General features: G+C 56.1%; 8 protein-coding genes across 8 annotated transcripts; 2 read left to right on the top strand and 6 right to left on the bottom strand.

Moving 5' to 3' along the window:
* Window positions 1-1,462: 1,462 nt before the first annotated feature.
* On the bottom strand, window positions 1,463-2,230 carry K437DRAFT_224239 (winged helix DNA-binding domain-containing protein; the record flags this gene model as incomplete). The annotated part of the gene is made up of 2 exons (XM_013387748.1): window positions 1,463-1,706; window positions 1,779-2,230. Coding segments are annotated over 2 exons (696 nt in total), but the record flags the coding sequence as incomplete, so codon positions are not given.
* A 1,600-nt stretch (window positions 2,231-3,830) lies between these two features.
* K437DRAFT_256584 (alpha-ketoacid dehydrogenase kinase) lies at window positions 3,831-6,379 on the bottom strand. Its single transcript, XM_013387747.1, has 8 exons — window positions 6,240-6,379; window positions 6,017-6,162; window positions 5,828-5,943; window positions 5,399-5,750; window positions 4,921-5,327; window positions 4,678-4,838; window positions 4,526-4,581; window positions 3,831-4,411 (listed from the first exon to the last, which is right to left on the bottom strand). The coding sequence occupies exons 1-8, from the start codon at window positions 6,245-6,247 to the stop codon at window positions 4,227-4,229; spliced, it is 1,431 nt and encodes a 476-aa protein (XP_013243201.1). The 5' UTR covers window positions 6,248-6,379; the 3' UTR covers window positions 3,831-4,226.
* Window positions 6,380-6,771: 392 nt separating this feature from the next.
* On the bottom strand, window positions 6,772-11,071 carry K437DRAFT_274229 (putative splicing factor 3B subunit 3). The gene is made up of 5 exons (XM_013387746.1): window positions 10,593-11,071; window positions 10,125-10,516; window positions 9,763-10,056; window positions 7,653-9,692; window positions 6,772-7,570 (listed from the first exon to the last, which is right to left on the bottom strand). The coding sequence occupies exons 1-5, from the start codon at window positions 10,816-10,818 to the stop codon at window positions 6,869-6,871; spliced, it is 3,654 nt and encodes a 1,217-aa protein (XP_013243200.1). The 5' UTR covers window positions 10,819-11,071; the 3' UTR covers window positions 6,772-6,868.
* A 1,198-nt stretch (window positions 11,072-12,269) lies between these two features.
* K437DRAFT_121961 (Metallo-dependent phosphatase) lies at window positions 12,270-13,562 on the top strand. The gene has a single exon (XM_013387745.1). It carries the CDS (start codon window positions 12,558-12,560, stop codon window positions 13,494-13,496), a length of 939 nt encoding a protein of 312 aa, XP_013243199.1. The 5' UTR covers window positions 12,270-12,557; the 3' UTR covers window positions 13,497-13,562.
* A 464-nt stretch (window positions 13,563-14,026) lies between these two features.
* Window positions 14,027-14,590, top strand: K437DRAFT_122008 (uncharacterized protein). Its single transcript, XM_013387744.1, has one exon. The coding sequence runs from the start codon at window positions 14,153-14,155 to the stop codon at window positions 14,495-14,497; it is 345 nt and encodes a 114-aa protein (XP_013243198.1). The 5' UTR covers window positions 14,027-14,152; the 3' UTR covers window positions 14,498-14,590.
* A 758-nt stretch (window positions 14,591-15,348) lies between these two features.
* Window positions 15,349-18,487, bottom strand: K437DRAFT_235847 (uncharacterized protein). Its single transcript, XM_013387743.1, has 5 exons — window positions 18,042-18,487; window positions 17,163-17,964; window positions 15,933-17,087; window positions 15,562-15,859; window positions 15,349-15,491 (listed from the first exon to the last, which is right to left on the bottom strand). The coding sequence occupies exons 1-5, from the start codon at window positions 18,173-18,175 to the stop codon at window positions 15,457-15,459; spliced, it is 2,424 nt and encodes an 807-aa protein (XP_013243197.1). The 5' UTR covers window positions 18,176-18,487; the 3' UTR covers window positions 15,349-15,456.
* A 959-nt stretch (window positions 18,488-19,446) lies between these two features.
* K437DRAFT_121949 (uncharacterized protein) lies at window positions 19,447-21,196 on the bottom strand. The gene has a single exon (XM_013387742.1). It carries the CDS (start codon window positions 21,115-21,117, stop codon window positions 19,768-19,770), a length of 1,350 nt encoding a protein of 449 aa, XP_013243196.1. The 5' UTR covers window positions 21,118-21,196; the 3' UTR covers window positions 19,447-19,767.
* Window positions 21,197-23,881: 2,685 nt separating this feature from the next.
* On the bottom strand, window positions 23,882-26,642 carry K437DRAFT_121899 (uncharacterized protein). The gene is made up of 3 exons (XM_013387741.1): window positions 26,289-26,642; window positions 24,186-26,211; window positions 23,882-24,073 (listed from the first exon to the last, which is right to left on the bottom strand). Exons 1-3 carry the CDS (start codon window positions 26,500-26,502, stop codon window positions 23,989-23,991), a joined length of 2,325 nt encoding a protein of 774 aa, XP_013243195.1. The 5' UTR covers window positions 26,503-26,642; the 3' UTR covers window positions 23,882-23,988.
* Window positions 26,643-27,305: the final 663 nt, after the last annotated feature.

Raw genomic sequence — 27,305 nt, 5'->3', positions numbered from 1 at the left:
GCGCACACGGAATGATCGCAACGATCCGCCGAAACAGTGGATGGGGCGGTGCGGCGAAGGCTGGGAGAGGAGAAATCGAAAGCAATGCAAATGTGCTTTCTGCTCGAAGGGGCGAACCAGATCAGGTCGGCGACTTGCGTTTGGCGGCTGAGAGGACGCCAGCAGCAGATTCGTCGCTAGCATTGCTGCCAGATGCCGTGCGCCGCAGATCCGTTCGCTGCGACTTGGCTGCGGGCGCCAGCATAGCTGGAACGCAGGCCGTGCCAGAAGGATGGTGCGGATGCTGTTGTTGATGTTGTGGTTGAGATGCTTCGCCCATCCAAGTCGTTGCAACATCATCAAAGTCTGGCAGATGCGCTATCCCCGGTGCGCTGACTACACTCGCGCCACTTGCACCACCCGCGCCGCCGTTCGCAGCGCCATTGGCACCGGCAGCTGTACCGCTGTACATCGGGTGATGCATCTTGCCTGGGCTACCGCTAAGCATGCCAGTGACATCAGCAGACAGGAAGGCGCCACCATTGGCACCGCCACCGCCTCCCTGCTGTGCTGCAAAGTTCGGCGAAGGAGGCAAGGGAGTGTTGACGGCCGTCAATATCATCGCCGTGTTTGAATTGGGCGAACAGAGCCCCACATCGGTCATCAAGCCGAGGCCCACGCGTTGCTGTTGCTGTTGCTGCTGCTGCTGTTGCTGCTGCTGCTGTTGGTGCTGCGGGTGGTGGTGTGGATGTGGATAGGCGCTAAATAGGTCGCTCGGGGTGCCAGGAGGTAATGAATGAGCAGAGGGTTGCGCCTGCTGCAAGCCCTGATGCTGCGCCGTCGCGGCCGCGAGCGCAGTGTCGATCTCCAGGCCGACGGGATGGTGCCGCATGTGCATAGCAGCCATCATGCCACCCGCGGAGAATGATGTGCGCATTCGTGTCTCGTCGAAGGACCGCCGCGGCTTGTTGGCGATGATGCGCTGCTGCTGCTGGTGCTGCTGCCCGGCGACGGCAGCTATGGCGTCAGCAGGGGCACTCTCGCCCACTGGTGATGCCGCCATCATGTACGATGATGGCTGGGCGCCTCGCCACGAGCTGACCATATCGAAGGACGCAGAGCGCTGCATGCCTGGGTGGTGGAGAGGGTGCATCATATGCTGCGGCTCGGTCACTGTGATGGATGGTCCTTCGTGCTGCTGCTGTTGCTGATGGGTTTGGAACTGAGGAGGATACTGCGTGGCGGGGCTCGCATGCGCAGACTGCGATTGCTGGCGTTGCCGGCCGAGTGCGACGTAGTGCTGCATCATCATCAGGCGCTGCGGCTCGGGTGGCAGGCTGCTGCCAGTCTGGAACGTTGGGATATGGATCGGGAACGGCATGCTGCCGCCATTTGTAACGCGAATGTAGTCGACAACCTGGACGAGCGCATCGCGCAGCTGCGAGCTAAAGTCGCGCAGCGCATTGTTCTGCTGGATCGCAAGGTTCAGCTGCTCGACCATCTCGTCCATATTGCGCTGCAGGCGCAGGCTTGACGAGTTGACATCCTGCTGCAGATCCTTCGCCGCGTCCATCCGCACGGTATCTTGGTCCAACGCACGTCGTCGAATCCCTTCCAGCAGATCCGGCCGCCCGCGCATGAACTGCGGATGAGAAAACTCCCACACTTGCGACTCGACCATGTTCTTCGTCCCTCGTGGCGTCTTGTTGACCTTGTAAAAGCCGTACCTGAAGGGATATATCAGCATCTGTTAGCTTACACACACTCGCAACGGTCTTGTCTTTTCGTCCGCGACGCACATGTTCAGCTGTCGAATGAATGAAGAAAAATTGTTGTGCTTGTAATGTTTGCCGAGCACCTGTGCAGAGAATTCGTCGACATTGTACACGACGACACTCGTTCCCGCCGGCGCCCAGGAGATTAGGTGCTGGCAATCTGAGTCGCAGACCATCTTGTAGAGCTTATAGACAAACTTGTTATTGCGCTTCTCATCCTTGCCGTCCACATCTTGCAGAGACGTGTCGGCTGCGCTACCACCACCACCGCCACCGCTGCTACTGCCGTTACCGCTGGCACCTAGCTCCCCTGCCACGGCGCTCGCGCCCTCCTGAAGAGAATCGCCCTGCGGTGGAGGCCTGGCCGGGCTCGGCGAGCCATTGCTGCCCGCAAGCCCCGATGCAACTGCATCAGCACCCGCGCTTGCGACCTGGTTCACAAACACGGAACCGACGCTTGAGCTCGAGCTCAGCATCTGTGCGAGCGGGGGTGGGTGCATCGCAGAGCCGTCCTCTGGCGATTGCCGTGATGACAGGCTGGTTGCCTGACGGCGATGCTGTTGTTGCTGGAAAAGCTGAGCTTGCTTTGACGATTGCGATGCAAGAAAAGGATAGTGCGCGAAGTGGTTTCTGTTCATCGATGGGACCATTCTGGACGTAAGCGGGCTGTGAAGATCGCCACCGCGCTGTGAAGTACCATCAGGGCTGCTGTACTCTGCGTCCATGCCATCGGGTGAGTTTTTGTTCGAGCCAAGTCCACCAGAAGCAGTAGCTGCTGCGGACGCTACCTGCTGCCTGAGCAGAGAGGCGGGCATATTGCTGTTCGATTTGAAGAGCATTGGTGGAGGCATAACCGGCACTGCGCCCTCTATCGCGCTTCCATTTTCCATGGACAGGCCTGAGAATCCTGCGTCGAGATGCGGTGACTGCAGAGGGGTGGAGTGGAAACCGGCCTGAGCGTTCAACGACGTTGAAGGGGGTTGCGAAGGTAAGGCAATTCCCTTAGTTGGGTCATTCTCCGAAGCCCTGCGACTATCCTGCCTTTGGTCAGACGTGGGAGACAGCTGCTCTCCTGACTCGCGCGCGTTGAGAAACATTGCGCTGTCCTCGGTAGATATGCGAATGGTCGTTCTCTGCTGGTGCTGATGTTGTTTTTGTTCAGTGAGAGACACTCTGGAGACTGCAGCAGAACTCGTTGCACGCGTCTGTGTAGCTGGTGTCGTGGCTGAAGCGGACGGGCTTCCTGGCACACTGTTGAGAAACTGGCTAAAGCTTCCGCTCGTGTTGGACCTCGAATGACCATGCGAGGTCCCACGAGCCGAAAAGAAGCGGGTGTATTCGGCTCCTTCGTGCGCCATGTGGAGGTCGTCCAAGTGCATGACCGAGGCGGAGTACGTGCTCGTATTGGTGGGTCGGCGTCCTTTTCTGTCTCAGACCGTGACTTGCTGAGTTGCAAGGATTTTAACTCCTTTCGTCTGACACGGTCGGCTTCGAGCGCTAAACTGTCGCAAAAGAGCTCGTGCTCAAAGGCAGACAAGGATCAAAAACAGCGCATTTGCTTCTTTTATCGTTTGCCACACGCTCTCTGAGATGCGATGAATGCTGTTAGTTGAACATGAGGATGAGGAGTCTAAATAGTGACGAAAGTGAGGGAAAGAAGAGCTGTTACAGCGTCGGGCCGCGGGCGGCTGTCTGGCTCTGGAGCTGGGTAAGGTATACTGGGAGAGCAGACGGCGCTGCCCTAGCTTGCGATTGGGGTCGGGAGAGGGTCAGGGGATGGGACGAAAGGGAAGACCAGGGAGATGCTGTGTGAGGGGTTGAGTGTGTGTGTGATGGGTGCAGCGTCCTATTGAGTCGAGCACAAGCTGCGAATGCCTTTCGAAGCTCGTTGATACTACACTCGTGGTGGACCATCTTGAGGATTCAATTTGTTTGTTGGAGAGACACACCCGTTGTGCTCTCTGCTCCCGCCCCCTCTTTCGCCTCAAAGAGGCTTTTGTCAGGGGAATTGAGAGAGTGATGAGACGCGTCTTGCTTAGCACGCTGTCTCCTTCCAGGCCCGAGTCTCACTGGGCTACAGCAGATTATATAAAGCGCAGGTACTCGCGTCCTCAGTTGCCCTGTCCCATCGATCACTCATCTGCCACGTTGCAAGGCGCAATGGAAGGGAGGGTGGTGGCGAATGGCGCACAGAGCAACCCTAAAATGATCGGCCCAACCACGAAACTGACCTCGTATCTATTCGACCAACTATATGGCCACAGTCCGCTGTAACGGCATATAACGAGATCCTGCGAGATAAGGGCTCTGCTTTGCAGAACGGCCTGCATCAAGCTTGCACAGTATGGAAGGACGGTGCGAATACATGCTCGCATGCTCCCCGCCCACAGACAACAGTAGGGGCATGGCGCTGGCTGCAGTTTGGAAGACGAGCAGAAGCATCGGCCTTGAAGCGCCGAGTCGGACGGAATGCTATGGCAAAGGTTCCCTCGAGGCTGACAGCCGATTGAGATGCACATAGACATCCGTCCCCCACCCTTCCATGCTGATCAGCTTGATGTCTCCGCCAAAGTACCGTGCATACAGCCGCGCTAGCGGTAGCCCGTAGCCGAACCCTGCCATGGGCGCCTTGAAGTCGGAAGCGTTGAATTCGGGATCTGCGTGTGCACCGAGTGAAAAGGCAGTTGGATGAGCAGTCCACATCAGACCGAGAGGAGGGTCGTCAGCGCGGTCCTCGATATGCACGATGTTCCATCAGCAGGAAAACGCACCTAGATCCTCCGACTGAGCTGTCGTATACATGTATGTCCACACGAGGGGCATTTCACTGCCATCAAAGAGAAAATAGAAATCCCAGTCAAAAGGACATGACGTTAGCGACAGATCTGCGACGCAGTAGGACCCGGCCACTTGTTAGACTCACCTGCGAGGAATACCGCCGCCCTCGTCGCTGATCTTGATCGTGATATCCTCCTTGCCCTCGACGACGATCACCTTAATGGGCGGGAAGCTTTCCTCGTTCTCGACGCCATATCGCTCCACGACCGCACGTAGCGAGTTCTTGAGCAGCTCGAATAGCATGTGCTGGTCAAGGAATGGACAAGAGCCAAAGAAGTGTCAGCGATGCACGCCCGGCATCTGCGCTACCTCTCAGTGGCGCACTCACGTTCAGATGCGAGGGAATGTACATGAACGTCAAATCTTTTGGACAGACGAGCTGCACTGGCGGGCCTTTGAACAGCCCATAGTGCTCTTCGCAGACGAAGCGCGCATTTTCAATCGCCTCGTGCGCCATGGCACTGATGTTGGTGTTGGTGCAGATAATGCCGACGTACTGCTCCTCCTCTGGCCCACCACTGATCGACGAGCTACCCGCAGCCAAGCCGCGTAGCGACGCGTTCCCCGCGGTGATCGAGTCGTGCGGCGCGGGGTTGCTACGCGACAGCGCAATGTGTTGGCCGATCAGGATGCGAATGCCGATACGCGACATGTAGAAGCGGTCGAGGAAGCGTTGCATGTCCGATTGCAGCGCGGTATGTCGATTCGCTCGCTTGTACTCGAGCACGCCTTGTGCTGGATGCGTTCCGATCAAAGCAAGTGGTCAGGGTGGTAGTACTGCTGGCTGAAAGGGTGCATTCACTCACCAATCGTCGTAACTACAGGGTCATGCCTGCGTTTGATGTTTTCCAAGCATTTCGTGAACTGCTCGTTGTAATCTTGCAGCTCTGCCGGCCACTCGACACATTCGTAATTCGCGTAGTACCTCGACTCGAGCGGAATCTGTCTTCGCGCCGCACCTTTGCCATTCCCGTTTGCAATTGCGCTGTTCAGGTCGCCCTGCGCCATGGCAGTAGATCGATCATCGGCGGCATCGCTCTCCTCCATGCTTGGATTCGGCGTCGATGTCGGTAGACTCGCGGCATTTTGTGTGACGGATGCTTGCAGACGCTTTTGAATCTCCTCGGGTAGCTTTGGCTTGGGGAAGTTGATCAGCTCCTAGGACAAGAGAATAAGTCTTCAGCATCAAAGAAACATGATTTGTTGTGCTGCCTGTATCACCCCTCAGAGCTCACTTCAAAAGATTGCGCATACCAATTCTTGACCTTGATGATCGACGGCATCTCTCCTGCACTCCGCGGTAGGTCATCAAGCTCCTTAACCCTATGCGCTAGCCGTACCGGTAGTTCCTCTGCAAGAGCAAGAGGGAATCAGTACTGTTCCAGAAGGATGGACGAGGAATAGATCAAGGAGCGTGCCCGCACCTCTTAGGAAGCTACCAGCTTGGAGAATGGTTCCAGGGTTGGGATTTCGGCCGAATTGGACCATCTGCCGCAGCGAGATGCCCGTCTGTGGAAAGGAAGCGAAGTGATCGAGGTGCTTCCATAGCTGCGGTGAGATCTTGTAAGATCTAAGGCACCGCAGATGATCAGTCGTGGACACGTCATCAGCTGAAGAAATACACAAATCAAGCTGGCATGGACGCACAGAGACATCTTGTTTGAGTATGGATCTCCCACTTTCAACGATTAGCCAGCTTGGGTCTTCCGAAGAGCACGAAGTCAATCGCATTTACTTAATGCTGTAGTGTTCGTTGGGGCGAGCCAAAGGTGAGATGCGCTGCAGCTTCAATAGGACCAGAGATCAGGAGGTTATTTCTATCATATGTCATATGTACGACAGCGTCACTCAACGCTCAACTGATACTTTGGAGACTTGTTGGACCGGATCAGCCCGACCTCCGGTCCAGCCGGCGGAGTTGGTCTCTCCCACAGCAGCAGCCCACATGCGATGCACTCAGTGTGGGGCGTGGCTCGCGCAGCAGCAGTGTAGCTTCGCGCGGAGCGGTCCAGAACAGATACGCGACTTCTCGGCCGACAATGTTCGATAAGCGCACAGACTGTCCAGCTTTTCGCACCTCCCGAGTTAGACTCGAGAGGCGCATGGGGGCTGAAGCACCGAGGAGAGGGGGCATCGGAGACCGCAGCAACGCGAGCAGAAGCACACCCGCAAGGGCTGGGAAGGGCATGGTGAAGATAAATCCAGACGGCGCATAGGTTGGCACGCTACAGCTAAGAGTACAAGCAACAGGGCCTCTCAACAGGACGTTGCTCCTCTTAGAACGCTGATGTGGTTCGCAACGAGTCGAGCTTTTTGTTGATCTCTGCGGGCGTACGGTCAAGCTCCTCCGCGATCGCTGCCTGTCTGGCGGGTGGGAGCAGTCCGAATGTCTCACACAAATCTCCGTCCACGATCCCCTTGACAGGAGCATAGTAGCCGCGGAACGCAACATGATCGCGTCCGACCAAGCTGAGATTCTCTTGCCGCATGTGCATCTCAAGTGTTGTGACCGTGTCAACGTCCTCCTTGCTGATGAACGGGACCATCACGCCAATCGTACCGCCCAGACACGTGTAGATCAACACGTCTTTCGCGCCAGGCACGAGGCTCGCCTTGCTGAGGCTGGTGACTATGTCCCCGAGATGGTAGTGTGCCACGAGCTCCGTCCGATGTGGTGCGCCCTGCAGGTACGACTTTTCATGCATGATCGTCATCCCCGTCGGATCCTCGTCCACACTCTTCGACACAGATGTGTCCATGCGCGAGATCCACACATTGCCGAACTTGTCGCCGCCCGCGACGGTCTCATAGTCAAGCATTCTCACTGCTGTTGTCCATCGCGATGTCGTGTCGTCCGCGAAGATCAAGAGCCTGTTCTCGGCAGGTTTGTACGTCGCGTACAGGATCGACTCTTGCACGTCTCCCACCACGATACGCAGACCTTGCGTCTCCATAGAGACGATTCCGGCAGGGAAGTGCTACAAAAGAACGAATCAATGCACATCAGCCGATACTACCACCAGAAGTGCTGAAAGCAACATTGCACCGGCAATGACTCACCTTGTTTTCGCATTTACGCAATAGCTTCTTCTTGCCAAGGTCATAGATGCGGAGCACCTTGCCTAGGCCTGCGAGCAGCCTACCATGGAATGGTTTGAGCACCGTCGGAATTTCTTCGACCTCCGTCTTGTGCACCAGCTGCAGCGATTTCCCATCGCTCCCGATCTTGTACGTCGCCAGGTACGCGGTTCTGCTTGCACGCGGCACGACATATGCGTCAACGGCTAAACCGACAACCAAATAGTGCTCGCTTGGCGCCGAGGCAAAGGCGACGACCGCGACGCTTGTGGCAGACTCGTTACCCTCGAGCTCAAGCTGGAAGGCCAACTGCGAGTTGACCGCATCCACTACGGATATGCTGGACCCCCACTGACCCGCCTCCGCCCGTACAGAGCCAAATTCGCGTGCTGGCAGATCGAGCACGCCGCGGTCCTTTGCCTTCAACGGGTTGCCTCGCGCTGCTTCTCGCTGTTCGATCGCCCATCGTGAGAGTACGCGATGGTCTGCTGAGACGACGTAGAAGAGTCCGTTGTTGGCCGGATGGCAGACCATGCGGCGTGGCGTGAACGGAAGCGGGACCACTTGCTGTTTTAAGCGCGTGCCCAGTTGCGGGATCGTAAAAATGCGCAGTGTCCCCCCTGCGATGCCGATCAGGCCTTCCGGACAGAGCTCGGCATTGAACGACCAGGCGTGATCCAGGGCGTCAAAGATAAGGGGTGTGAATTGCATCCTATCCTGGTATGTGTAGCTGAGCCACGAGCGACTCGACAGCGCTAGCACAGCAGGCTGGCCGAGGACTCTGACGCGAACGAGCTTGACGGGCCTCGAGCCCAGGAATCGAGTCCGCGTGTCCGTCAGTTGACCGCTAATCGAGTCCAAAACAGTCCGAAGGAGAAGTCCGTTCTGCAGCCCAATGTTCACAAAGAGGGTCGGATGACTGCGGTTGATTGTGACGTCGAGCATCTCTGCGATGCAGATGCTGGAAGGCGAAGCGGTGAGCGCCTGTATTGAAATACCTTCCAATGTGCACTCTGGATCTAGCGAGATCATGCGCACAGTCTGGTCTTCGCAGCCTACTGCAAGGTATGGCGTGCGCTGCCGTCCCTCCGGAACGCTTGCCATGCTCATGGTGAGCACACGCGAGCCAACGTTCTTCCGCTCCTGGTACTCATTGAGCTGCCCATCCATGTCGAGCTCAAAGTAGACGAGCTCGTTCGAGTCGAGCGCGACGACGACCTGGCGCTCGTTCGTCGTCGTTGCCACGATCATCGTCAACGACCCATCCGGTGCCTCGGGCGTGGCCCATTCGGTGACGGTCTTGTCCGACATGATATGCCGGATGCCTCGCGGATGCACCTGAAGGAGTGCATTCGCGCCGAGCTGCTGCACGGCAAAAGTCGGCTCGGATGTCAGGAACCCACTGTCGGACACCTCTTCGATCTGCTCTCCGATGCTGAGGACCAGCGTTCCATTCACGAAGCTCAAGACAATATACGAGTCGAATTCGTCATCCTTCTTGAGCCGCGTCGACCATACATTGCTCGGGATGCCTGGAAGGTCGGAGCTGACAGCCTCATTGACGTCCAGCCCGTTTCGAAGCATCTTGAAGCTGCTTCTCGCGCCCTTGCCGCACGCAAGGAAGAATTGAGGTGTGTCTTCCTGGAGCGGATTGGCAACCACGGCATCGACGATGGGATCCAGCGCAGGCAGCTCGTCCGTCGGGTAGAGATTGTCCAGCGTCCGCGGGACGAATGTCGGTGGCGCGGCCGGCACCTCGGTCATGCCGTTGGCCGGGTAGTCTGTCGATGCGTACTCGGGAATGTCATCGTCATCGCCAAGCTTTTGAAATGAATATAGGTGGGAAGGACCTGCCTCAGATGCGATGAGCAGGAAACCGGCGCGCAGGATGCAAAGTGATGTTGCAACGGGGACTGTGTCGAAGTACTTAATCCGAAGCGAGGTGATAGTCTCGTCCTGATGGTCGATTGTCACCTTGAATAAGTCACCATCCTCATTTTGAAGAAGAAAGAAGAAGGCATTCTAAAAAAAACACCATAAAAAGGTAAGAGAGGCAAGACCATGAGCGCAGCAACATGACACGAGTACTCACCTTCATCCTGTGGCAAACGCTAGCGACCACGATAGAGCCCCTCCGCTTGCTCTCGTCCTCCAAGGGGTTATGCCGCCGTGGTATTGGCACCCTGTGGTCTTCGCTGCCCTGATGTTTGTATGTAATGTAGTCCTCGCTGCAGACGAGCACACCGCTTGGTCCCTCCCACCGCTCAGAATTTTGGTTGTAGCCACCTGGCACCTGGAGCAGGGTGTTTGCTCGGGGGTCTACGGGCGTCGACCACCTCCGTACGACGTGGTTGAGGCCAAGGTCGAGTTCGTAATAGGTGAGAAGCTGTGCACGAAGAAAAGAACAGGAGCGTCAAGCACATTGTTAATTCTAGAGAACGCTACATTACTCACCTTTTCCGCGTTTTCAAAAGCCTCTCCTGATGGATCTCTATCTGCGTCTTCATAGTCAACTTCGATGGCCGCAAAAAGTGGATTCTCATAGCCGACATCCACCCCGACAATGGAATGGATGATAGCTTGACTTCTATGTGCTTCGAGCGGACTAGAGATGGTCAAGTTCGCCTCTGCATCACGATTCAGAATGTAGACCAATTTGGACTTTTCCACGGAGCCGACCAGCACCGCTCTTCCCTTTGGATCCACAGCAAGATACTGTCCGGGGACGATACGCCGCGAACCGGATCTTCCAAATGTTTCACAATGTACTTGCTTGAAGAGCATGGTCTTGAGGTCCAGCTCCAGAATGACGATCCTGCCAGAATCCGAGCCAACGATGAGATAGTCTGAAGGTTCAAAGGCAAGTTAGGGAACATACTCATTTGCACACGCGAGCAAAAGAGTTTGAGAGTTTCGCCTCACCTTTGGATCCGCCGATAAGTCGGAACGCAGCGACACTTCTGATTGTGCCAAAGATCTCTTGCTCGCAGACGGTCTGGAACTTTCCATTCTGTGTGTCGGGCCGCAGCAAATGCAGCCGGGTTGTCTTCGCCAGCACGATCTCTTGCGTGCGTGTCCCAGAAAATTGCCCTACTACAGCCCCGTTGACTGCAGAGGCAGCCGAAAGGCTGAGCGACAGGAGGTGCATCCTGGATGACCTGCAGCTGCCGTACGTGCTTGCTTCTGCTGCGCGCCTTGGCTGGCCGTCAATGACGCGTGATGTGGGGACACGTCCCCCGATTTTCGTTGAACGCGTGGCCTAAAAAGTGAGCGACAGCCAGATGTTGGAGCTTCAGAGCATTGCAAGTGAACGGCAGGTGGCAGTGTACAGCTTGAACGGGGCCGATGTTACTCCATGCAACATACACGCTTGAAGTCGTCCTGTCCAACAGGGAACAGGCTAGACGTTGTCTTCTGATGGTCTCCGCGCAACAGGATGGATATTCGCATCATCTTTATTCGTTCCGCGCGGTCCATGTCACAGTGTGCTGCTGCAGCTAGCAATAGGCAGGTGTGCGCCTCTGGGGCACTCTCTCTCTTGTTGATAACCTCCGGTCAGGTTCCGCTCAAAAAAGTTCTCTGGCTGTGGCTGGAGATGGCAAATGGCGAAGATGCTCTCATCCCTCGTGGGTCGATGCTCTCTGTGAGGGGCTACTGAGATCTTCTCAGTTACTGTGCAAACTCCTTTCACATCGTGTGACCAGCATCAACTCAGTTAGAACGAGCACTACCCTATCCTCAGGTGGTGGAGCGTACCCCTTTCGCTAGCTATCCCCGAGCATCCAAACGAATTTCCGAGATCCAAGAATTCAGACCCGGAGGACGATCACTCACGGAGTGCGCTTGTCAGACCATCGTCACACCCGTTTCGACGTTGCCACCATGCCTGCTTCGCAAGCGTCCACCTCATCAGGAACTGGGACATCTGACCAAGAGTCAGCGGGGCCCAGCAGCCCTGCCACCTCGCAGAGCTCACTTTTCCTCACTCCGGATGGAGAGCAGTCGCGCGTTCTACGCTCTGCAACATTGGCGGACGAGCCACCGTCTTTGGCCAGCATGGAGGTGGACCAGATGTCAGAGGAGGAGCGCAAACAGAAAGCGATGGCTCTGAAAGACGAAGGGAACAAGCTTTTTGTTACTGGCAAGTACGACGAAGCAAAGACGAAATACGGAGAGGCAGTAGCCTACGATTCCTCTGTACCAGCGCTGTGGAGCAACAGGGCAGCTTGCGAGCTGAAACTCGAGCAACATGGTCTTGCCATTGAAGACGCTTGTAAGCTTTCCCCCTCATGCACTGTGACTGACTCCTAATCTGACTCGAGTCTTTCTCTTTTGCTACAGCCAAAGCCATCGAATTAGATCCAAACTTCCCGAAGGCGTACTGGAGAAGAGCATCGGCGTATCTTTCCATCCTCGACCCGAAAGCTGCTCTACCGGACCTCAAGAAATGTGCTTCTATAGAGCCTAAGAACGCACAGGTTCGCGCATGTCTGGAGGCGACGATCAAGCTCATCCGGAGATTAGAATTTGAAAAGGCGATCAAGAAGGAAGAAGGGCAAGGCGCGACGGGAACTGTGCTCGAGCACCTACTCGAAGGATCGGGAGGGACTGTAGTACCAGAAAGCTACGATGGACCGAGGACACAGGAAGCATCGGAAGCAGCAACGCAAGAAGAGAAGGCGGTCGGTGTTGTGACGAATGAGTTCATCGAAGGGATGATCGACCTGTTCAAAGCGGAGAAGAAGCTACCGCTCAAGTACGTGTGGCAGATTGTGCTTGGGGCGAAATTGCAACTTGACAAGGAACCTAGCTTGGTGGACTACGAGATTCCCAAGAAGCAGACGATCGACGTCGTAGGTGACACGTAAGTGCCTGAAGCGAAGTGCGATGCGAGGTGCACCTTCTGACGACAGAGAACTCTATCGCAACAGACACGGGCAATTCTACGACTTCCTTCATCTCCTCACCCTTACCGGCCCGCCTTCGGAAACACATGCAGTCTTGTTCAACGGAGACTTTGTCGACCGTGGCAGCTGGTCTGTCGAGATTGCACTCACAATTTTCGCCTACAAGTGCCTCTACCCCAAGACCACCTTGATCAATCGCGGCAACCACGAGACGGCGGACATGAACAAGGTCTACGGATTCGAGGGCGAGTGCAAGCACAAGTACGGGCCCAGCCCGCTGACATTCCAGTTATTCAGCGAGGCATTTGTCTCTCTACCACTTGCAACGCTGATCACCGCACCAGAAGAGCCGTTGCAGGGCCAGGATCTTCTGGCCACGTACTCCAAAGCGCAGCGCAGTCCGATTCTGTCGCACGCCAAGGAGCCGAGCGGTGAAGTGGGCCGAGAAGGACTGAAGCGCTTCTTCGTTGTACACGGCGGTCTGTTCTCGAAGGACGAGGTCACGCTGCAGGACATTCGCAAGATCGACCGACGAAAGCAACGCCAACCGGGGCAAGAGGGCTTGATGATGGAGCTTCTTTGGAGCGATCCGCAAGTGGCCAAGGGCCGTGGGCCCAGCAAGCGCGGTGTGGGGCTGGGCTTTGGACCTGACATTACGCGCAAGTGGTGCGAGTACAACGGTGTTACGGCTGTCCTGCGCAGTCACGAGGTCCGACAGGGTGGCTTCGCAGAGGAGCACGACGGTTTGTGCTGCACCATCTTCTCCGCCCCCAACTACTGCGATTCGGTCGGCAACAAGGGGGCCTTTGCTCGCATCGACGAGCGCGGCACGATGAAATTCGAGGTGTTCGAGGCGCAGCCGCATCCAAACGTCAAGCCAATGGCCTACGCTGGAAACATGATGAACATGATAGGCTGAGAGTTGGCCGTCGGTGGCGCGCAGTAACCGGATAAAAGGGGCATAGAGCTCGAGCTCGAGCTCGGACACGAATCCGACTCATGTGAACCCTTCGTCACATCATGACATCATCATCTATCGTCTTTCAATCGACTATCTTTTAATAGATTTGATCTTCTTGCCAAATTTTCCGCACCCCTGGACTCGCTGCAGCCTGCGTTTCGCGATCGAGTCAATGGAATTTTGGTCGCGCAGATGGAGCAGACGTGCAAGTGTTCGTCGCCCGATCACGAAGCCGAGCCCTCCGTGCCTGTGGGAAACTCTCCACGACGACCCAGGCGGCAAGATGTCAACGTCATTCATGTGGACGTCTGACAATCTGTCACATGACTGTTGTATATTTAGCACTTCGGGGGGACGCTGACACTGAGCTGTCAACTTTTGAAAAAAAAATAACATGGAGAATCACAGCCGAGCTTGTCCCTATTGACTGACACACCGTTTGACCTTTCAAGTTTCATCAGAGCCGCACGATCGAGGTTGAGCGATGAAAGGAGGGAATCGCCGAACACAAAGCTGGTTGACTCCAAGGGAAGCTCAACTTACTCTTTTACAAGCAAGAAGAAAACGGTCCTTCTTTCCGCCCGAACAGCCGATTTCAGCTCCGAGTCTGCGCGATGGAGGCTGTCCCAGCTCGAGCCCGTGCCGCTGACACCCACTTCGTCTGCGCTCATCTCACTACCCGCATTTACTGCCAACAGCTCCGCGTTGCCAAGAAGCCAGGGCGTCTTTGCACCACGTACTTCTCGTTCCCTGGTGGCATAGAAGAGGCCGAGACTGCTGGTATTCGCCGATGCAAGCGTTGCAAGCCCGAGATTCATGGGACTGCTGAGAATTCGGCCTTTCCCGTTGGTCAATGCATTCGCCACATTGTCGACGAGGGCAATGGCGCTTTTTTGGGCCGAGGCAACACGCAGGTCGCCGACGATGTCAAGTTTAAACCCAAGACGCTGAAGCAGTAAAACAAAATGACCGGCCTGTCGTCGTTCCACTTCCACCGTTGTTTCAAGGCAGTCTCTGCGAAGATTCCGGCGGGTTTGTGTGAGCTCACCGTGCGCTCACCCGGCAAGATCGTGCCCAGGTCGAAGCAACGATGCTCGGGTGGACCATTCGTCGAGCGCGCAAGATATTCGGGGATGCCCTTCCCTCTATGTATGCGCGCGGCTGCCAAGGATGGATCCTGAAAGCCATTTGAGCGGAGATCGCTGCGGCAAGGTGGTATTCGCAAGCTTCGAGTTCGGCGTTGAGGTCGGTCCGCCAGTTATGTTGGTCTGTACCCTTGGCGAAGATGCAGTGTTCCGGCTCACCCGCCCATTTCCGGGCATCAAAGTCTGCGACGCTACTACAGTCTGACCGCGCGGGGTCGTCGACGAAGTCATGACATGCGCAGGTCGCGAGGCGCACCTTCTGCAGGATTACGTCCCCCTTGCCCGCCGTGCTCGCAAACCCGTTGTTACCACTGACAAGCTCAAAGTGGCCCGTTGCCTGCTGCCCGCCACTGTGCCGAGCAGCACGCAGTCTGCAAGTGGAAAGCGACCATCAGAACCTCAATGTCCGCAATAGGATACTTTGGGACACCTGGCATGGGAACCGCATCGTTCTGCTATACCCTTTTCAAGGTTTGCACGGGCACTTCACACATTTTCAGGGCCATCACCTTTTCCATGTATCCGGCCCTGCGCATCATCATCCTCACACGATCAACACACTGTCCCCGACTCGCGCATCGCACAGCAAATCGTATCGCAGAGCGGAACGTCGGAAAGAGCTGTCAGAGCTGTGTGTTGTACTTGATTAAACTTGCGAATATAGAATTATCTGCGTCATGAAACAAAATCTGAGATTCCCAATGCGTAAGCTTCTATACATCTCAGTACAGGCGATTGCACGTAAGACCCAAGGAAGCAATTTCAAGACGTCCTCATGCAACCGGCTTAAACGTGACCTCCGACAAGACTGGGGGAAGGCCAAAAAGGTCAGTATCTTGGCACAGAATGGGATGCTGCAGACAAAGCTGTGAACGCACCATTGAAAGCCTCCTTAAACGCATTGAGAAGCGCCTGCACGCGCTTGCGCTCATTTGTCAAGCCCTCATCCTCCTCCAGCAGTTCGGCGAAAAGACCTTCCTTGTACAAGTTTGCAACGAGACGATTCTGCACGGTTTCACGGGAGAAGTTGACGAGGAGGTGCATGACGGCCTTCGGTACGAGGTCTTGGATGGTCTGTCGCACGATACTGAAGTAAGATGCAATGAGATTCCGGATGAGCGACGTCTCCAGTTCTTCTCGCTCTGACAGGGCGTATTCAGCCGCCGAAAGCGGTGTCTGTAAGACAAAATGGGCCAAAACGAGGTCAGTCCCAGCATTTCTATTTACTACATAGTAAGGCCAAGCTCACCGCCTCGAGATGCTTGTCCAGGCTCTTCATGTCGTACGCCGCGCTGCTCCCTTCCAAGCCCATGCGCCCAGCCATGGGATTTACGCGCTCCTGATTGTACTGCGCGCTCTGACCTGCAGCTGCAAAGCCCAATGGAGCGGCAGCGAGAACGTTCTGACCTGGCAGGCCCGACGCGGAGCCGAAAAAGTAGTTGAGGAAGTTGTCCCCTCGCTCTGCTGCAGCGGCTGCGTCGCCTCGGCTCGAATTGACGCCTGCGCCGACGTTGGGCGTGGAGGCAGAAATGGACGAGTGCTGATTCGCTTGGGATACAGTCGTGGAAGACGGCAAGAGTTCACCGCGCTTGGAAGACTTGGCAGATCCGTTCAGCGGCTTGATGGGTGTATTTTCCTCGTCCTCCTCGACGATGGCATCTGACTTCGTGTCGCCGTCGAGCGACGCAGTCCTGTTGGCGCCGGTCAACAGGGTTTGCTTATTGTTCTGGCCTTCGCGCGTCTGGCGCGCAATGTTGGCGGAATCTTGGACAAAAGCTGGATGATTGGTGTTGATATACGCAGCCTGGATCGCGATCAGACTCTGTACGTATTCAGAGGTTGGGCCGAGACGCTCCCTGAGCAGTTCCGAAACGACCTCGATGAGCTGGGCATGCAGGCGCGGGAAGCGCTGCAGCTCCTGGCTTGTGCAGTTGTGGCAAATCTTCATGAGCTCCTCGTAGACCAGTTCGACACATCGCAATGACGGCGGCTCAAGCAATTTGATCTGTGGTTTGATTAGTAGTTCGAAGGCCTGCTCAGGGACGAACAGACTCGGCCGCGGCCCAGTCGAGTTGCGGATGGCGGTGCGGATGTCTTGGACGGTGAGGTTCTGCGTTGGGTTGATGCTCTCTAGCGCATGACCAAAGACGTCATTGAAGATGTAGTACACTCTTGCGCCACCGCAAAGCTCTTTAGTCGAAATGTCAAACGAAGTACCATCTATCGAAGCGACAAAATCGCGCGCGAACTGTGTCATCAACTTGAGGATCAGCGTACCGCGATGCTGATCCCCCAGGAAGGCCGAGTCGCCGAAAGCTGCGAGCTCTTGTTGCGTCTGACCCATGAGCGTGTTCAGCCGCGCCTTCATATCAGGAAGCTTGTCTCGGATGTGATTCATCAGCACCTGCAGCAAAGAACGGAGATCGTCAGTGCGAGGTGTGGGATCTCAAGCGCTACCGAGCCCTAAGCCACTGCTCACTGAATTCAGCGTCTTGGCGAGATACTGTGTTCCACACCGATGTGAGATGTTGCGATATGCGGGATGGTTGTTGAAGAACTCTTCCTCCTGCCTCCTGGCGACGAGCATGGACAAGTTGCCGTTGATGTCCTGCTGTGAGCGATTGACAACACCGACAAAGCCGAGCTTGAGCGGATAGACGCGGCCGGTGAGGATGTCGAGCGCATGCGTTCCCGAGTCCATGAGGTCCAGCTTTGTGAGCACACCGATGGTCCTCCTACCCTGCGGGTCGACAGCGCGTGCGAGCTTGAGACTGTCCGAGTTGGCGAGGTCGACATTGGCAGGGCTGATGGCGAGGATGATGCAGTTTGGCTTGGAGATATAGTCGGTAACGAGGTTGCGGATCTGCCTCTCGATATCCGAAGGCTGGTCTCCGACAGGAATTTTTGTCAGACCTGGAAGATCCACCAAGGTGAGGTTGAGGACATTTGGGCTGTAGATCTTGAGATGGATCGGCAGCTTGGAGATGCCCTTGTTCTGTCCTGCCACTCGCAGCGTCTCGTTCTCGATCTCCTTTCGTATCTCGCCGAAATCTGTAAAGCGCCTGTCAAGATGCAGGAATTCTCCATACTCGGAACTGGAAGAGAGAGGCGACGCAGAGGAGGAGGCCAATGCTGAGGTCGACGACGATGGCTCATTCTTGTTATAAGCCTTGGTGGAGCCGCTAGCATGGGCTGGTAGGGGCGTGTGGACGAGCTGAAGCACAAGCGGCCTTCGAGTGACGATGCCGTTACCTCGGGGCAGAAAGTCCCTCCCTACGATACTGCAAAGAAGAAATGATATGAGATTCGCGTCAGAACGATGTCCTTACGCACTGCTCTCTATCTGATCATCACTCACGTCTCTAGCACGCTTGATTTGCCAGCAGATTGCGAGCCCACGACGACGCATTGCGGGAGGTCGACAGAGTCCCCTCCAATGGCAGAAAAAGTCTCTTGCAGCTTGTTGACAACGCTGATTAAATCGACGTCCATGATGATTCTCGCGTTCTAGAGCCTGCCTGCCTGCTTCAGCAAGCAACAGCTCGGAGTGTGCTGGTGACGCGTACCGTATGTGTGCTTCGCTGCCGCTTCGTCTGTGCGCACTACAAGCCCAGAAGCTGCAAGTATATGCGAGCCTTGTATGCTGTTCGAGCGCGTGGTGCGGCCGAAAAAGGACGCAATTTGTCTATACGCAAACGCGTGAAGTGAATGCTACGGCGTGCAAGTTGAATGCATACGGTGATGCGAGCTATGGACTTGTTGGACTTGACGATGTTGAGAAGGTCTGGCACGCTTGACCTTAGGGAAGTGTGGTGTGGGTGTGCTGTAGTGGGCGTTACGGGGCGTATGCACTTCCAGGTTCTCTTGGGTGATGGACTCTCCGCCTCTCAGACGCATCGCGGCTGCTCACCGCTGGCGTGCCACGCACAACGATAACACGTAGTTACACTCTGGATTCCAGCCACCAGCGCGCCACCCACTTTTTCACTTTTACTTACCTTCTACTTGGCATGGTTACGATATCTGACACGCTCGGGTCAAGGCGACTACAGCCTGCCTTTGAGGGCCCAACGTGTATTTGTCGTTCCAGGTCCCAAGGCCCAAGATGGCGCCGTGCCTGGCATCTTCTTCACATCTTTTCGGTCTTGGCGTCCTGGGGGAGAGCAGCGGCCGCCGATGACCGATCGAGTGCGGCCTAACTGGAAGCTACATACTTCCAAGTCGTTGTCCCTTTCCTGTCGGATCAATGCTAGCAACAAGTTCAAACGCTCCAGCGGCTTGCAGAGCAAGTGCAGAGGCAGGGGAGGGACGCGGATACCATATGGTCTACTTTATAGTCGAGTTCGCACGGGAGAAAAGATACATGGTTCACAAACCGACGAGTTCAAAGCAATAAGAGGAAGGGGGGGAGTTTTCAAAAAGAAAAGGAACCCAAGATGTTGAGATGGAAAAGATGGTGGAGAAAGCGGGTGAAAGTCGCGCAAAGGGAGCGGAGGCTACGACCTTCTTCCCCCCCTCTCACTTCTTGCATGCGCCCGGTTGCCATGCATACCGCCAAAGCAACGAGGCGTCCGACCAGCCGTCGTGCTTGCCCGTGTTCTTGCGGATCCCTACCTTCCTGTCCGTTCAACTGGAGCTGCGCCTCAATAGCGAGAAGGAGCTAGCTAGCTAGCTGCATGCTATACCAGTGTAGCTCGAGAAGGACGGAGGGAGGATCGTTGCGAGGGTGAATGGAGGACAAATGACTGTAAATAGAAAAGCGTGAAGCAGGAAGAATCTGACAGCCCCATCGAGAGCCCGTGACTACACGCAAAGTCGACCGGTCGAAAGCGAAGAATTACAAGCTCATAAACGAGGAAGAGGCTGGAGATGCGGCCCGTGCACCGTAGTTCAAAGCGGATCTTGGGATGTGGCTGTCCAAGCTGGGGGGAAACGAGTTCGAAAGGAGAGTCGACGGGTCGGATTCGAAGAGAATGAAAAGCGAGACCAGGACGTGCTGATGGCCATCGTTGGGGCCGAAGCGCCATGCGAAATTCGGAACGCAATTGGAAAGAAGTGAAAAAGAGTCCTTTTGTCGGCGTCTTCTACCATACGCCGCCGTATGCGTCATCAGGATCAGCTTGCGTGCTAACGGTGCTGATGGGCCTGGTGTTGGACGCAGCTTGCGAAGGCATGAAGTTGCGCACGCTCAAGCTCGGCTGCGATTGCAAGTTGGCCGGGAAGCTGCTGACGGCCGTCGCGGCATTGTGATTTTGCATCATCGTCATCGGACTCGCGTTGCGACCGGCATCAGCACCAGCGCCGCTGGCGCTACCCTTAGACCCGGTGTAGTAATGTTGCAGCATGTTCGTGCTGTCCATCGAATCGTGCTGCTGCGCAGCGTTGTGGGAGTCGTTGCCGCCGTCGCCGAACGGGTTGCGTACCGGCTCCGAGGGAGGCGAGTTGAACTTCGGGAAGCGGTTGTGCTGGTCCAGCGCCGCATACGTCTGCTGCACATTGGGTAGGTCTGGTGTGCCCGAGCGACTCTCAGATGTGCCAGGACGACCGGCGGTGTCCATGTAGTCCTCCTGGGCCGAGCCGTACCCTCCCGAGCCGCCAGACCCTGACACGTTTGAACCCGAGCGACCGAGGCCACTGCTGGCATCATGCATACCACGGTCCAGATGTGCGTACGGGTTCGCGACGTTGGCCATGGGCGGCACGCCACCAGCCACGAATGCCTCAGCGGCGCCGCCAAATGCCATCGGCGGTAGTTGAGGGTAGGCGGGACCATACGCGCCCATCGATGGGACGGGCGGGACGTTCGGCGCTTGCGAGTACGCTGCGTTCGAATCAAATTGAGCTGCAGGACCGTTGATGTGACGCTGGAACATGGTCGGCGGTCGTGGGGCGCCGATCTCGTTGTGCGCCATGCGGTCAGACGCAGCGGCAACGCCAGCACCGGCGGCTATGATGCCCATGCCGGCCATGCCGGCGCCCTCATACATGTTAGGGCTGAAGTTGTGGTGTTCTGACATGGACGGAGCACCGTCATCGTTGTCGAAGGTATCTGGCAGCATTGCAGAGTGGCGCCGGAAGTCGTCCTTGTCGAAGGGGTTGGCTTCGTACGGGTCGTCGCGACGCACGCACTTTTTCCAGATGAACCCGATGAGGGCGGACAGAATCGCTACACCGACAAGGGCGGCTGCGACGATTCCGATAATCGGACCTGCTCCCGGACTGTTACTCTTGCTGCTAGCCGAGTTGGCGGCTAGGGTAGATGATGGCGTGCCAACCGTGCTCACTGTGGATGTTAGGATTTTAGGCTGGGTAAACGTTGCGAGCGGTAAGGTTGAGGACGAAGACAAAACGCTAGTCGGTTTACTCGATGTGGAAGTCGAAGTTTTAACGCTTGAGCTCTTGGTCGTAGAAGTCGACGATTCCGTCGTGGACATGGAGGTCGACTTGGATGAAATCTCCGTCTTTGAGCGAGTGGTAGTAGCTGCCGGTACAAGGCGATAGGCATCAGAAAACCTGACTCACTCCTGTCAACCCCTGAGGTATGGGACTCACAGAGCGTGGTGGACGAAGTTGTCGTGTCGGCATTGCCACCGCCACTGCCGGTACCGTTGCTGGTACCAACATCGTTGCCTTTGCCGCTGCTGCCACCGCTTCCTCCTACAACACCATCGTTACCAGGGCTAGTACCAGCATTAGACCCATGCCCAAGTTCGGATCCTGAATCAGAAGCACGTTTTAGATTACCAGAGTGTCCCCCTGATTTCGCAGGTGTCGGCTCTGGGAAGATGGACGGGACGCGCTTCCCCAATACTTCGTCTTGATGTCGCTCTACGTAGTCCTTGACATCACGCGCCAGATTGGCTGGCCGCGCACTAGCATACGCTGGGTCACGGCGGAGTGCAGCATGCTTGTGCATGCGTTGATGTGATTCCATGATGGCGACTGTTGTATCGTAGATAAGAGACAAGTCGCAGCTATGTACCAGACGTAGCTAGTCGCTCTTTGGATCTTGAGATTGCGATCCGTCTGACAAATCACTCCTTTCAGTGCTTGGGAAGACCAAGACGTCTCCACATGTAAAGATCGATGGATGGGAATGAGAGTGGCTGGTGATGGAAAGAGCGGTCCTCCGGTCGTGAGGAGGGGTCGAGACCTCGAGGTACACCCCGCTTCGAATTCCGGCTTCTGGCCTCTGTTTCTTCGAGGCAGCGACGGCAGTCAAGTCGGACGAGTTCGGACGAAGTCGGGTGCGGAAGAAAAAAGTGAGAGAGAAGAGAATGTCGAAGAATGGGCCGGGTGGGATAGTGGACCAGAAGAGAGGTCGAGAGGGGGGCGGTGAAACCGGCAACTAGAGGAGTTGGGGCAGGCGGGTAAGCTCGAATCAATCGAGTCCGCCAGTACCAATGGGTATCCTCCTGTTGGCGATAGAGATGGTGTGTGAAGGTGTGTGTATAGAAGGGAGCGCAAGATATTTAATAATTGACAAGGGATGGAGAGTCGAAGTTGGGTAGGATGGAGGTCCAAAGACGAGGTCGGCGATGAGTTCAAGGGGGCATTGGTGATGGAGACTGGAGAGGGGAAGGGGCTTCCGCAGCGGGCGTCGGGTGGGAGAGGGGAAAAACAACCATATGAGAAGCAAGAGGGGCGAGCGCGTCGCTGGCAGAGTGAAGTCGAAGGCAGCAGAACACTCGACAGCGGTCGGCAAAGGCAAGTCCAGCCTGCCGACACAAGTCTGGTCAAGTGCGCACCAGGCATCATCAGCACCTCAGCAGGCACCAGAGAACAGTCGGCTGGCGAACGGTGATGGTTTTTGCTGCTGCAGAAGTCGGCACCTCTGCTGTGGTGCCCTTGATCTCTCTCGAAAGACTTGTGCACGGATCTGCGTTCTGATGCCTGGTGTGGGCTTAGCAAATTTTGTTAGCATTACGGCGGTTTCCTTCACCGTGCGGCAATAGCTGCCTGCACTGCGCCGCTCGTTTGCCCTCACTACTTGTCTCAGCCCGCCATCGATGTTTTATCTTGCACGTTTTCTTTCTGTAGAGACATCCCGGCCCCACTTTCCCGCTGCTGTCTTTGTAAGAGCCCACAGCGGCGCGGCGCGGAGCAGTTCAACTTTGACAGGTTGACCGCAGCCAGCTTCGAGGGAAGCGCGACATACCCATATCACAGGCCCAGTCCAGAAGGCAGCATAAATGGGCAGCGTATCCACTCTGCAGATCATTCCACCGCTGATCCGCATGGAGCATTTGCAAATTTTCTCCACTCCAGGCAGCTTGACTGATCTAACTTCCCGGGGCTCCAGGCCTCCGCAACAGAGAGCGCGACACAGTCACTCCTGTCGTCGTGTCAAATGGCGCGCTCTCTGTCTCTGCTTCAATGCACTCTGCCCTCCTCATCACAGTCTCACATGTGTACGCCCTGCACTCTCTCCACAGAGGCAGTGACCCAGTCCCGCTGTGTCATTTTTCGTAATCCCATACAGTTTCTCAAACTATAGAGGCCTTTGCAAAAAAAACCATGCAAAACGCGTACCTCGATGCCGATCATGAACTCAGGCGTCCTTCATGCCCCACGAGGGTCAATGCCTCTCACCTCACCATTCTCCAACAGTGTCGTCAGTCATGACTCGTGCGAGTTGAAAGCTCGCAACGCTCCGGGCAAGTGCGAAACCTTGTGCTTATGAGGGGTGGGCTTCGCATGGGGCTCAACGGGCCCTAGCCGCAGTCTGCCCCAGGCGCCGGACTTGTTCGAACATCAGTAAGTTCCATTCCGCGGATGGCGTGATTCTTGAGGCACTGTGGGTGCGTATGTATATGCGTACGCGACCTGCACATCACATGTGACTCTGTCGAGCACGCCGCCTTTGATTACGACCTCTTGTAGTCGGTATGTACATAGCATGCGGACGAGTTGCTGAACGAAGTCGGCGTGCTGCACACTGGCGAGGAGTACGCGAGGTGGGTTGGAATCAAGGGCTGAGTGTTATGCGTAGTCAACCACCTACGAAGCGTAGGTGGTTTTTAGGCGCCTCACGGTCCTCGACGTGTTTTAGCCACCGCCATACTTTGCGCATGTGTACAGAGTTCAAATAGAAAAGTCCAGGCTGGCAGTCTCTGGACTTCGCCATGACTACGAGGTTTCCATAAACGGATCTCGAGAATGTTCCTGCGACGAACCAAGGAACCATTCAAGTCTTCAAGACCGATATGCGCTGATCGAAAGACTTCGTGGCGCAGCCTTCGTTTTGTCCTCGGGTGTATAGACCGCATTTTATCCCTTGGTGATGGTCGACAGTTTCGCTTTGGTCACAGTGCCCGTTGCCTCTGTTTGCTGCGTGTATGGACTCTTGCGTCTAAATAGTCGGCGCTCGAATGTAGACAGGTTCCAACGCTGCTTTGCAATGGATAATGAACCTTTTCAATCGTCAGATACACCTGAAAGTAGTCTACTAGCGCGACAGGAGTGTGTAAGGATCGCCCAATACTGAAGTCCTTGAGCTCACGTTCTCATCGTCCGCCCAAACAGCTTCTGCATCGCCTTTTTCCCGGCAAGCACCGACATGCTCCGAGCCCTCGCTGCTTTGTGTATCGTCGCTCTGGTCGCAAGTGCGACACGTCTTTCTGCGCCGCGGTCCTGCTCACCAGCGTCATCTGCAGCGTTGGTGTCCTTCTCGCCGTCACTCTCGTGCTCAGCATTGCCACCGCCGCGGCAGTTGTCGTCATCCGCCTCATCGTCGCTCCCAAGCAAGATGCTGGCGCAAGGGATGTGCAGATTTTCATACAGGCTTGCGCTCGTCGGCAAGCCCACAGGAGCGAGCAGATTGCGATTCGCGTCGTTGATGCCCAGAATGGCAACCGCCTTGCTGGACGTGCCTCCCGCTGCCGGCGTCGGCGCCGTATTGTTGCAGCTCGCCGTTTTGCTGACAGCAGTGGACTGCTGGAAGCTAACTTTGACTTTCGGTCTGGATAGTACTGCTGCATGGTGGCCGCCATGTTCAAAGAGGCGCACGCTTTGCACTGAGCTCGCGCTGCCGCTGGTAGGTGCGCTGCTGGCTGAGCGAGGGGGTGGAGGCGGCAGTATGATGATCGCGTTGTCACTTGTGTCGTCCTCCAAATCAGTGATGTCGTTGTCGGAGGCAAATCTATGGTGACGCTCATTGGCGGCTACATCACCCGCACCAATGCTGTGGTCACTGTCGATGGCAACCATGCCGAACACCTCGCAGCGCGATGGGTTTGTGTAGTAATGCGACGACAAGAGGCCGGCCTCAATGGCAGCTTTTGCGCGGCGTGCAACGGGGGAACGTGAGACTGCGCTCCGGAGACTCTGCGTCTGCAACGGTAGCCGTAGCGGAAGATGATTCGGCTTGCGTCGGCCTGGGGTGCCGGCAGCGCTTGTCGACACTGTCACAGGCGCCGGCGACAAGGCTGCGGGCTGCTCTAGGTCCGCAAACAAGCCCTCCAAGTGCACATTCCGCGCCGTTTGGGGCACCTCCGATCCTGCGAACGGGTTGTGGAAGGTGAAAGCTGGTATTGCCTCGGTCGCGACTGGCGCATTGTGACGAGTACCAGAGGACCTTTTCAGATATGCATACTGGCTAAATGCGCTAGCCTCTTCTGCGTGTTGACCAGCGAAGAAGGAAGAAGTAGCAGGTTCCGTAGGCTGCATGAGGACCTCCTGCTCTTCAGCTGGTACTGATACCATGGCAGAGATGTGAGAGTCCGAGCGCGAAGGCTTGAGCCTTGCCGATAGCTTCAGAAAGGAAGAAGGGAGTGACGAAGGTAAAGAGGAGACAACTTGAGATGCCTTGTCGGCTCCGAATGCCTCATCTAGAGCGTGCGCACTGGGCCTTCTGCGGGGGAGCGGCAGGAACGCTGGCATGTGAATCTGTTCGGAAGGCGGAGCCATCTCTGTTTCCGTCACCATGGCTGCCGCCACATGTGCCGCAACTTTAGCCCCCACGGTGAGATTCACAGCGGCCATGTTGACATCCTGTTCCGATGTTGGCAGCCTGGGGGGAAGCTTGTTCGTTACAGTGACACCCTTGACAGATTCGCTATAGCTGCGTCTGGGCCTTGTCCGGCGGGTCGCCGCTGATGATCTCCGAGCCGCACGGTATGCACCTGGCGAGCGCTTATTGTAGCGAGAAAGGTCCCCGACAGACGAGCGGCGCTTGTGGCTACCATCAGTGCTGTTCGGAGGACGAATGCCTGGGCTCCCTGCTCCAGCAGAGATAGACGCGGTGAGAGAGCCGCGCCTGCTGCTGGCAATGCGGTCAAAGTAGCTGGCCGATTCGAGTTCGAGTGTAGACATGTTGAACATGAGGTTAGGTGAGAGGATCATCTGAGGCGTCATGTTGGCCAGATCAGTGAAGCCCAACGCTTCAACGCTGCGAGGCTCTCCGATGCTGGCTCCATCTTCCAACATGCCACGACGAGCTTCGGTGTATTGCGGACAGCCGAGACTGCTGCGACGGGATCTGTCAACTGAGTCTGTCGGAGACAGGAGACCCCGATGCTCGTCGCGCTCTGGACGTCAACGAAAGAATAACAAGAGATCAGACCTGCCAAAAGCTGACTTCACAGCCATTGTATGCATTGCTCACCAATCGAGTCAAACCATAGTGCGCCACTTTCATCTCGGGTCTTAATGCGGAGTTGCCGCTGTTGCGCTTTCGTACGTCCGAAGAAGTCGTCGACTTCCTGATGCTTTGCAAAGCGAGTGGGACGGAAAGCGTCTTTGGCGATGGGGACAGGCGCGGCGGTCGTACCAGCACCTGCGCCGAAGGAGAGACCGCGGATCTGACGCGTTGGAGGCATGGCGGGCTGGCACAGCAGCGTTGCGAAAGATTCTAGGTGTCAGAAGGGAAACACTAGTGTGACAGGTAAGCGCAGAAGCCTCTTTATAAATGTCACATTCCTTTCCGTTCAACAGTGCTATTCGGGTCGCTTTCATAGCTCTGACTTTCGAGAAATTCTATGTATGAAAGCGGTCAGCAATAGAACAAGAGAGGTCACAGAGGTCCATCAAGGAAAACAGACCTTAGCACAAGGGGCAAGACAGGTCGCTGATGGCGAAAATAAGACAATGAGCACGAAAGAACAGACGGACAGGACGTGAGTCAATACACAAAGGCCGGCGGTCTGCAGGCTGTGGATGGCGACGTCAATTTGTTGATGATGGAGAAAGGGATGACTGGCGGCACTGCCCCAGCTGGCCGCACTGGATCCTGTCTCGAGAACAGGGTGTCGGCCCTTTGTGGTAAAAATACTGGACGAGTCTCCATGTGACATGATTTGGGGATGAGCACAGGGCGTTGGACCGTACCGCGCTCCCTTCAAAGCGATGCTGAGGTGTTGAAGCTGCGGGTGCTGCTCGACCCACAAATCTGAGCAGTGGGAAGGGCTCTCTGACTCCGGGAGCAAAGTGGTTTGTCGAGAGGTCAGAACAAGGGAGCATCCTGGCATACGAAGGCATAGCACGAAACGGCGTGCTCGACCTTGGACTTCATACGTCTTGTGCTGGCCTGTTTCAGGCTACAGAGCCTAATCCTTCCTGGCCAATCGTTGCGCCAGGCTGCGCCTTTTGTCATGGCAGATAAGGACAGACCATGCGGCAATCT

This window comes from Tilletiaria anomala (assembly GCF_000711695.1).
Source record: "Tilletiaria anomala UBC 951 chromosome Unknown K437scaffold_42, whole genome shotgun sequence".
Taxonomy (NCBI): Eukaryota; Fungi; Basidiomycota; class Exobasidiomycetes; order Georgefischeriales; family Tilletiariaceae; genus Tilletiaria; species Tilletiaria anomala.
This window is presented reverse-complemented; position numbering and strand designations above follow the sequence as displayed.

Bases quoted from the DNA above. Each gene is read 5' to 3' on its own strand.
- K437DRAFT_121899 (XM_013387741.1), bottom strand. From the start codon at position 26,502: ATGCCTCCAACGCGTCAGATCCGCGGTCTCTCCTTCGGCGCAGGTGCT. The intron at 26,212-26,288 runs GTGAGCAATGCA...GTTGACGTCCAG, and splicing joins ACTATGGTTTGACTCGATTG to AGCGCGACGAGCATCGGGGT. The intron at 24,074-24,185 runs GTGAGCTCAAGG...ATTGCAAAGCAG, and splicing joins TTTGGGCGGACGATGAGAAC to CGTTGGAACCTGTCTACATT.
- K437DRAFT_274229 (XM_013387746.1), bottom strand. From the start codon at position 10,818: ATGCACCTCCTGTCGCTCAGCCTTTCGGCTGCCTCTGCAGTCAACGGG. The intron at 10,057-10,124 runs GTGAGTAATGTA...CTTCGTGCACAG, and splicing joins CTTTTGAAAACGCGGAAAAG to CTTCTCACCTATTACGAACT. The intron at 9,693-9,762 runs GTGAGTACTCGT...TGTTTTTTTTAG, and splicing joins GCGTTTGCCACAGGATGAAG to AATGCCTTCTTCTTTCTTCT.
- K437DRAFT_256584 (XM_013387747.1), bottom strand. The intron at 5,944-6,016 runs GTGCGGGCACGC...TTGCTCTTGCAG, and splicing joins AGCTGGTAGCTTCCTAAGAG to AGGAACTACCGGTACGGCTA. The intron at 4,839-4,920 runs GTGAGTGCGCCA...TTCCTTGACCAG, and splicing joins ACATTCCCTCGCATCTGAAC to CACATGCTATTCGAGCTGCT.
- K437DRAFT_122008 (XM_013387744.1), top strand. From the start codon at position 14,153: ATGGAGGCTGTCCCAGCTCGAGCCCGTGCCGCTGACACCCACTTCGTC.
- K437DRAFT_121961 (XM_013387745.1), top strand. From the start codon at position 12,558: ATGCGAGGTGCACCTTCTGACGACAGAGAACTCTATCGCAACAGACAC.
- K437DRAFT_235847 (XM_013387743.1), bottom strand. From the start codon at position 18,175: ATGGACGTCGATTTAATCAGCGTTGTCAACAAGCTGCAAGAGACTTTT. The intron at 17,088-17,162 runs GTGAGCAGTGGC...TCTTTGCTGCAG, and splicing joins TCGCCAAGACGCTGAATTCA to GTGCTGATGAATCACATCCG. The intron at 15,860-15,932 runs GTGAGCTTGGCC...TTTGTCTTACAG, and splicing joins TGGACAAGCATCTCGAGGCG to ACACCGCTTTCGGCGGCTGA.
- K437DRAFT_121949 (XM_013387742.1), bottom strand. From the start codon at position 21,117: ATGTCCACGACGGAATCGTCGACTTCTACGACCAAGAGCTCAAGCGTT.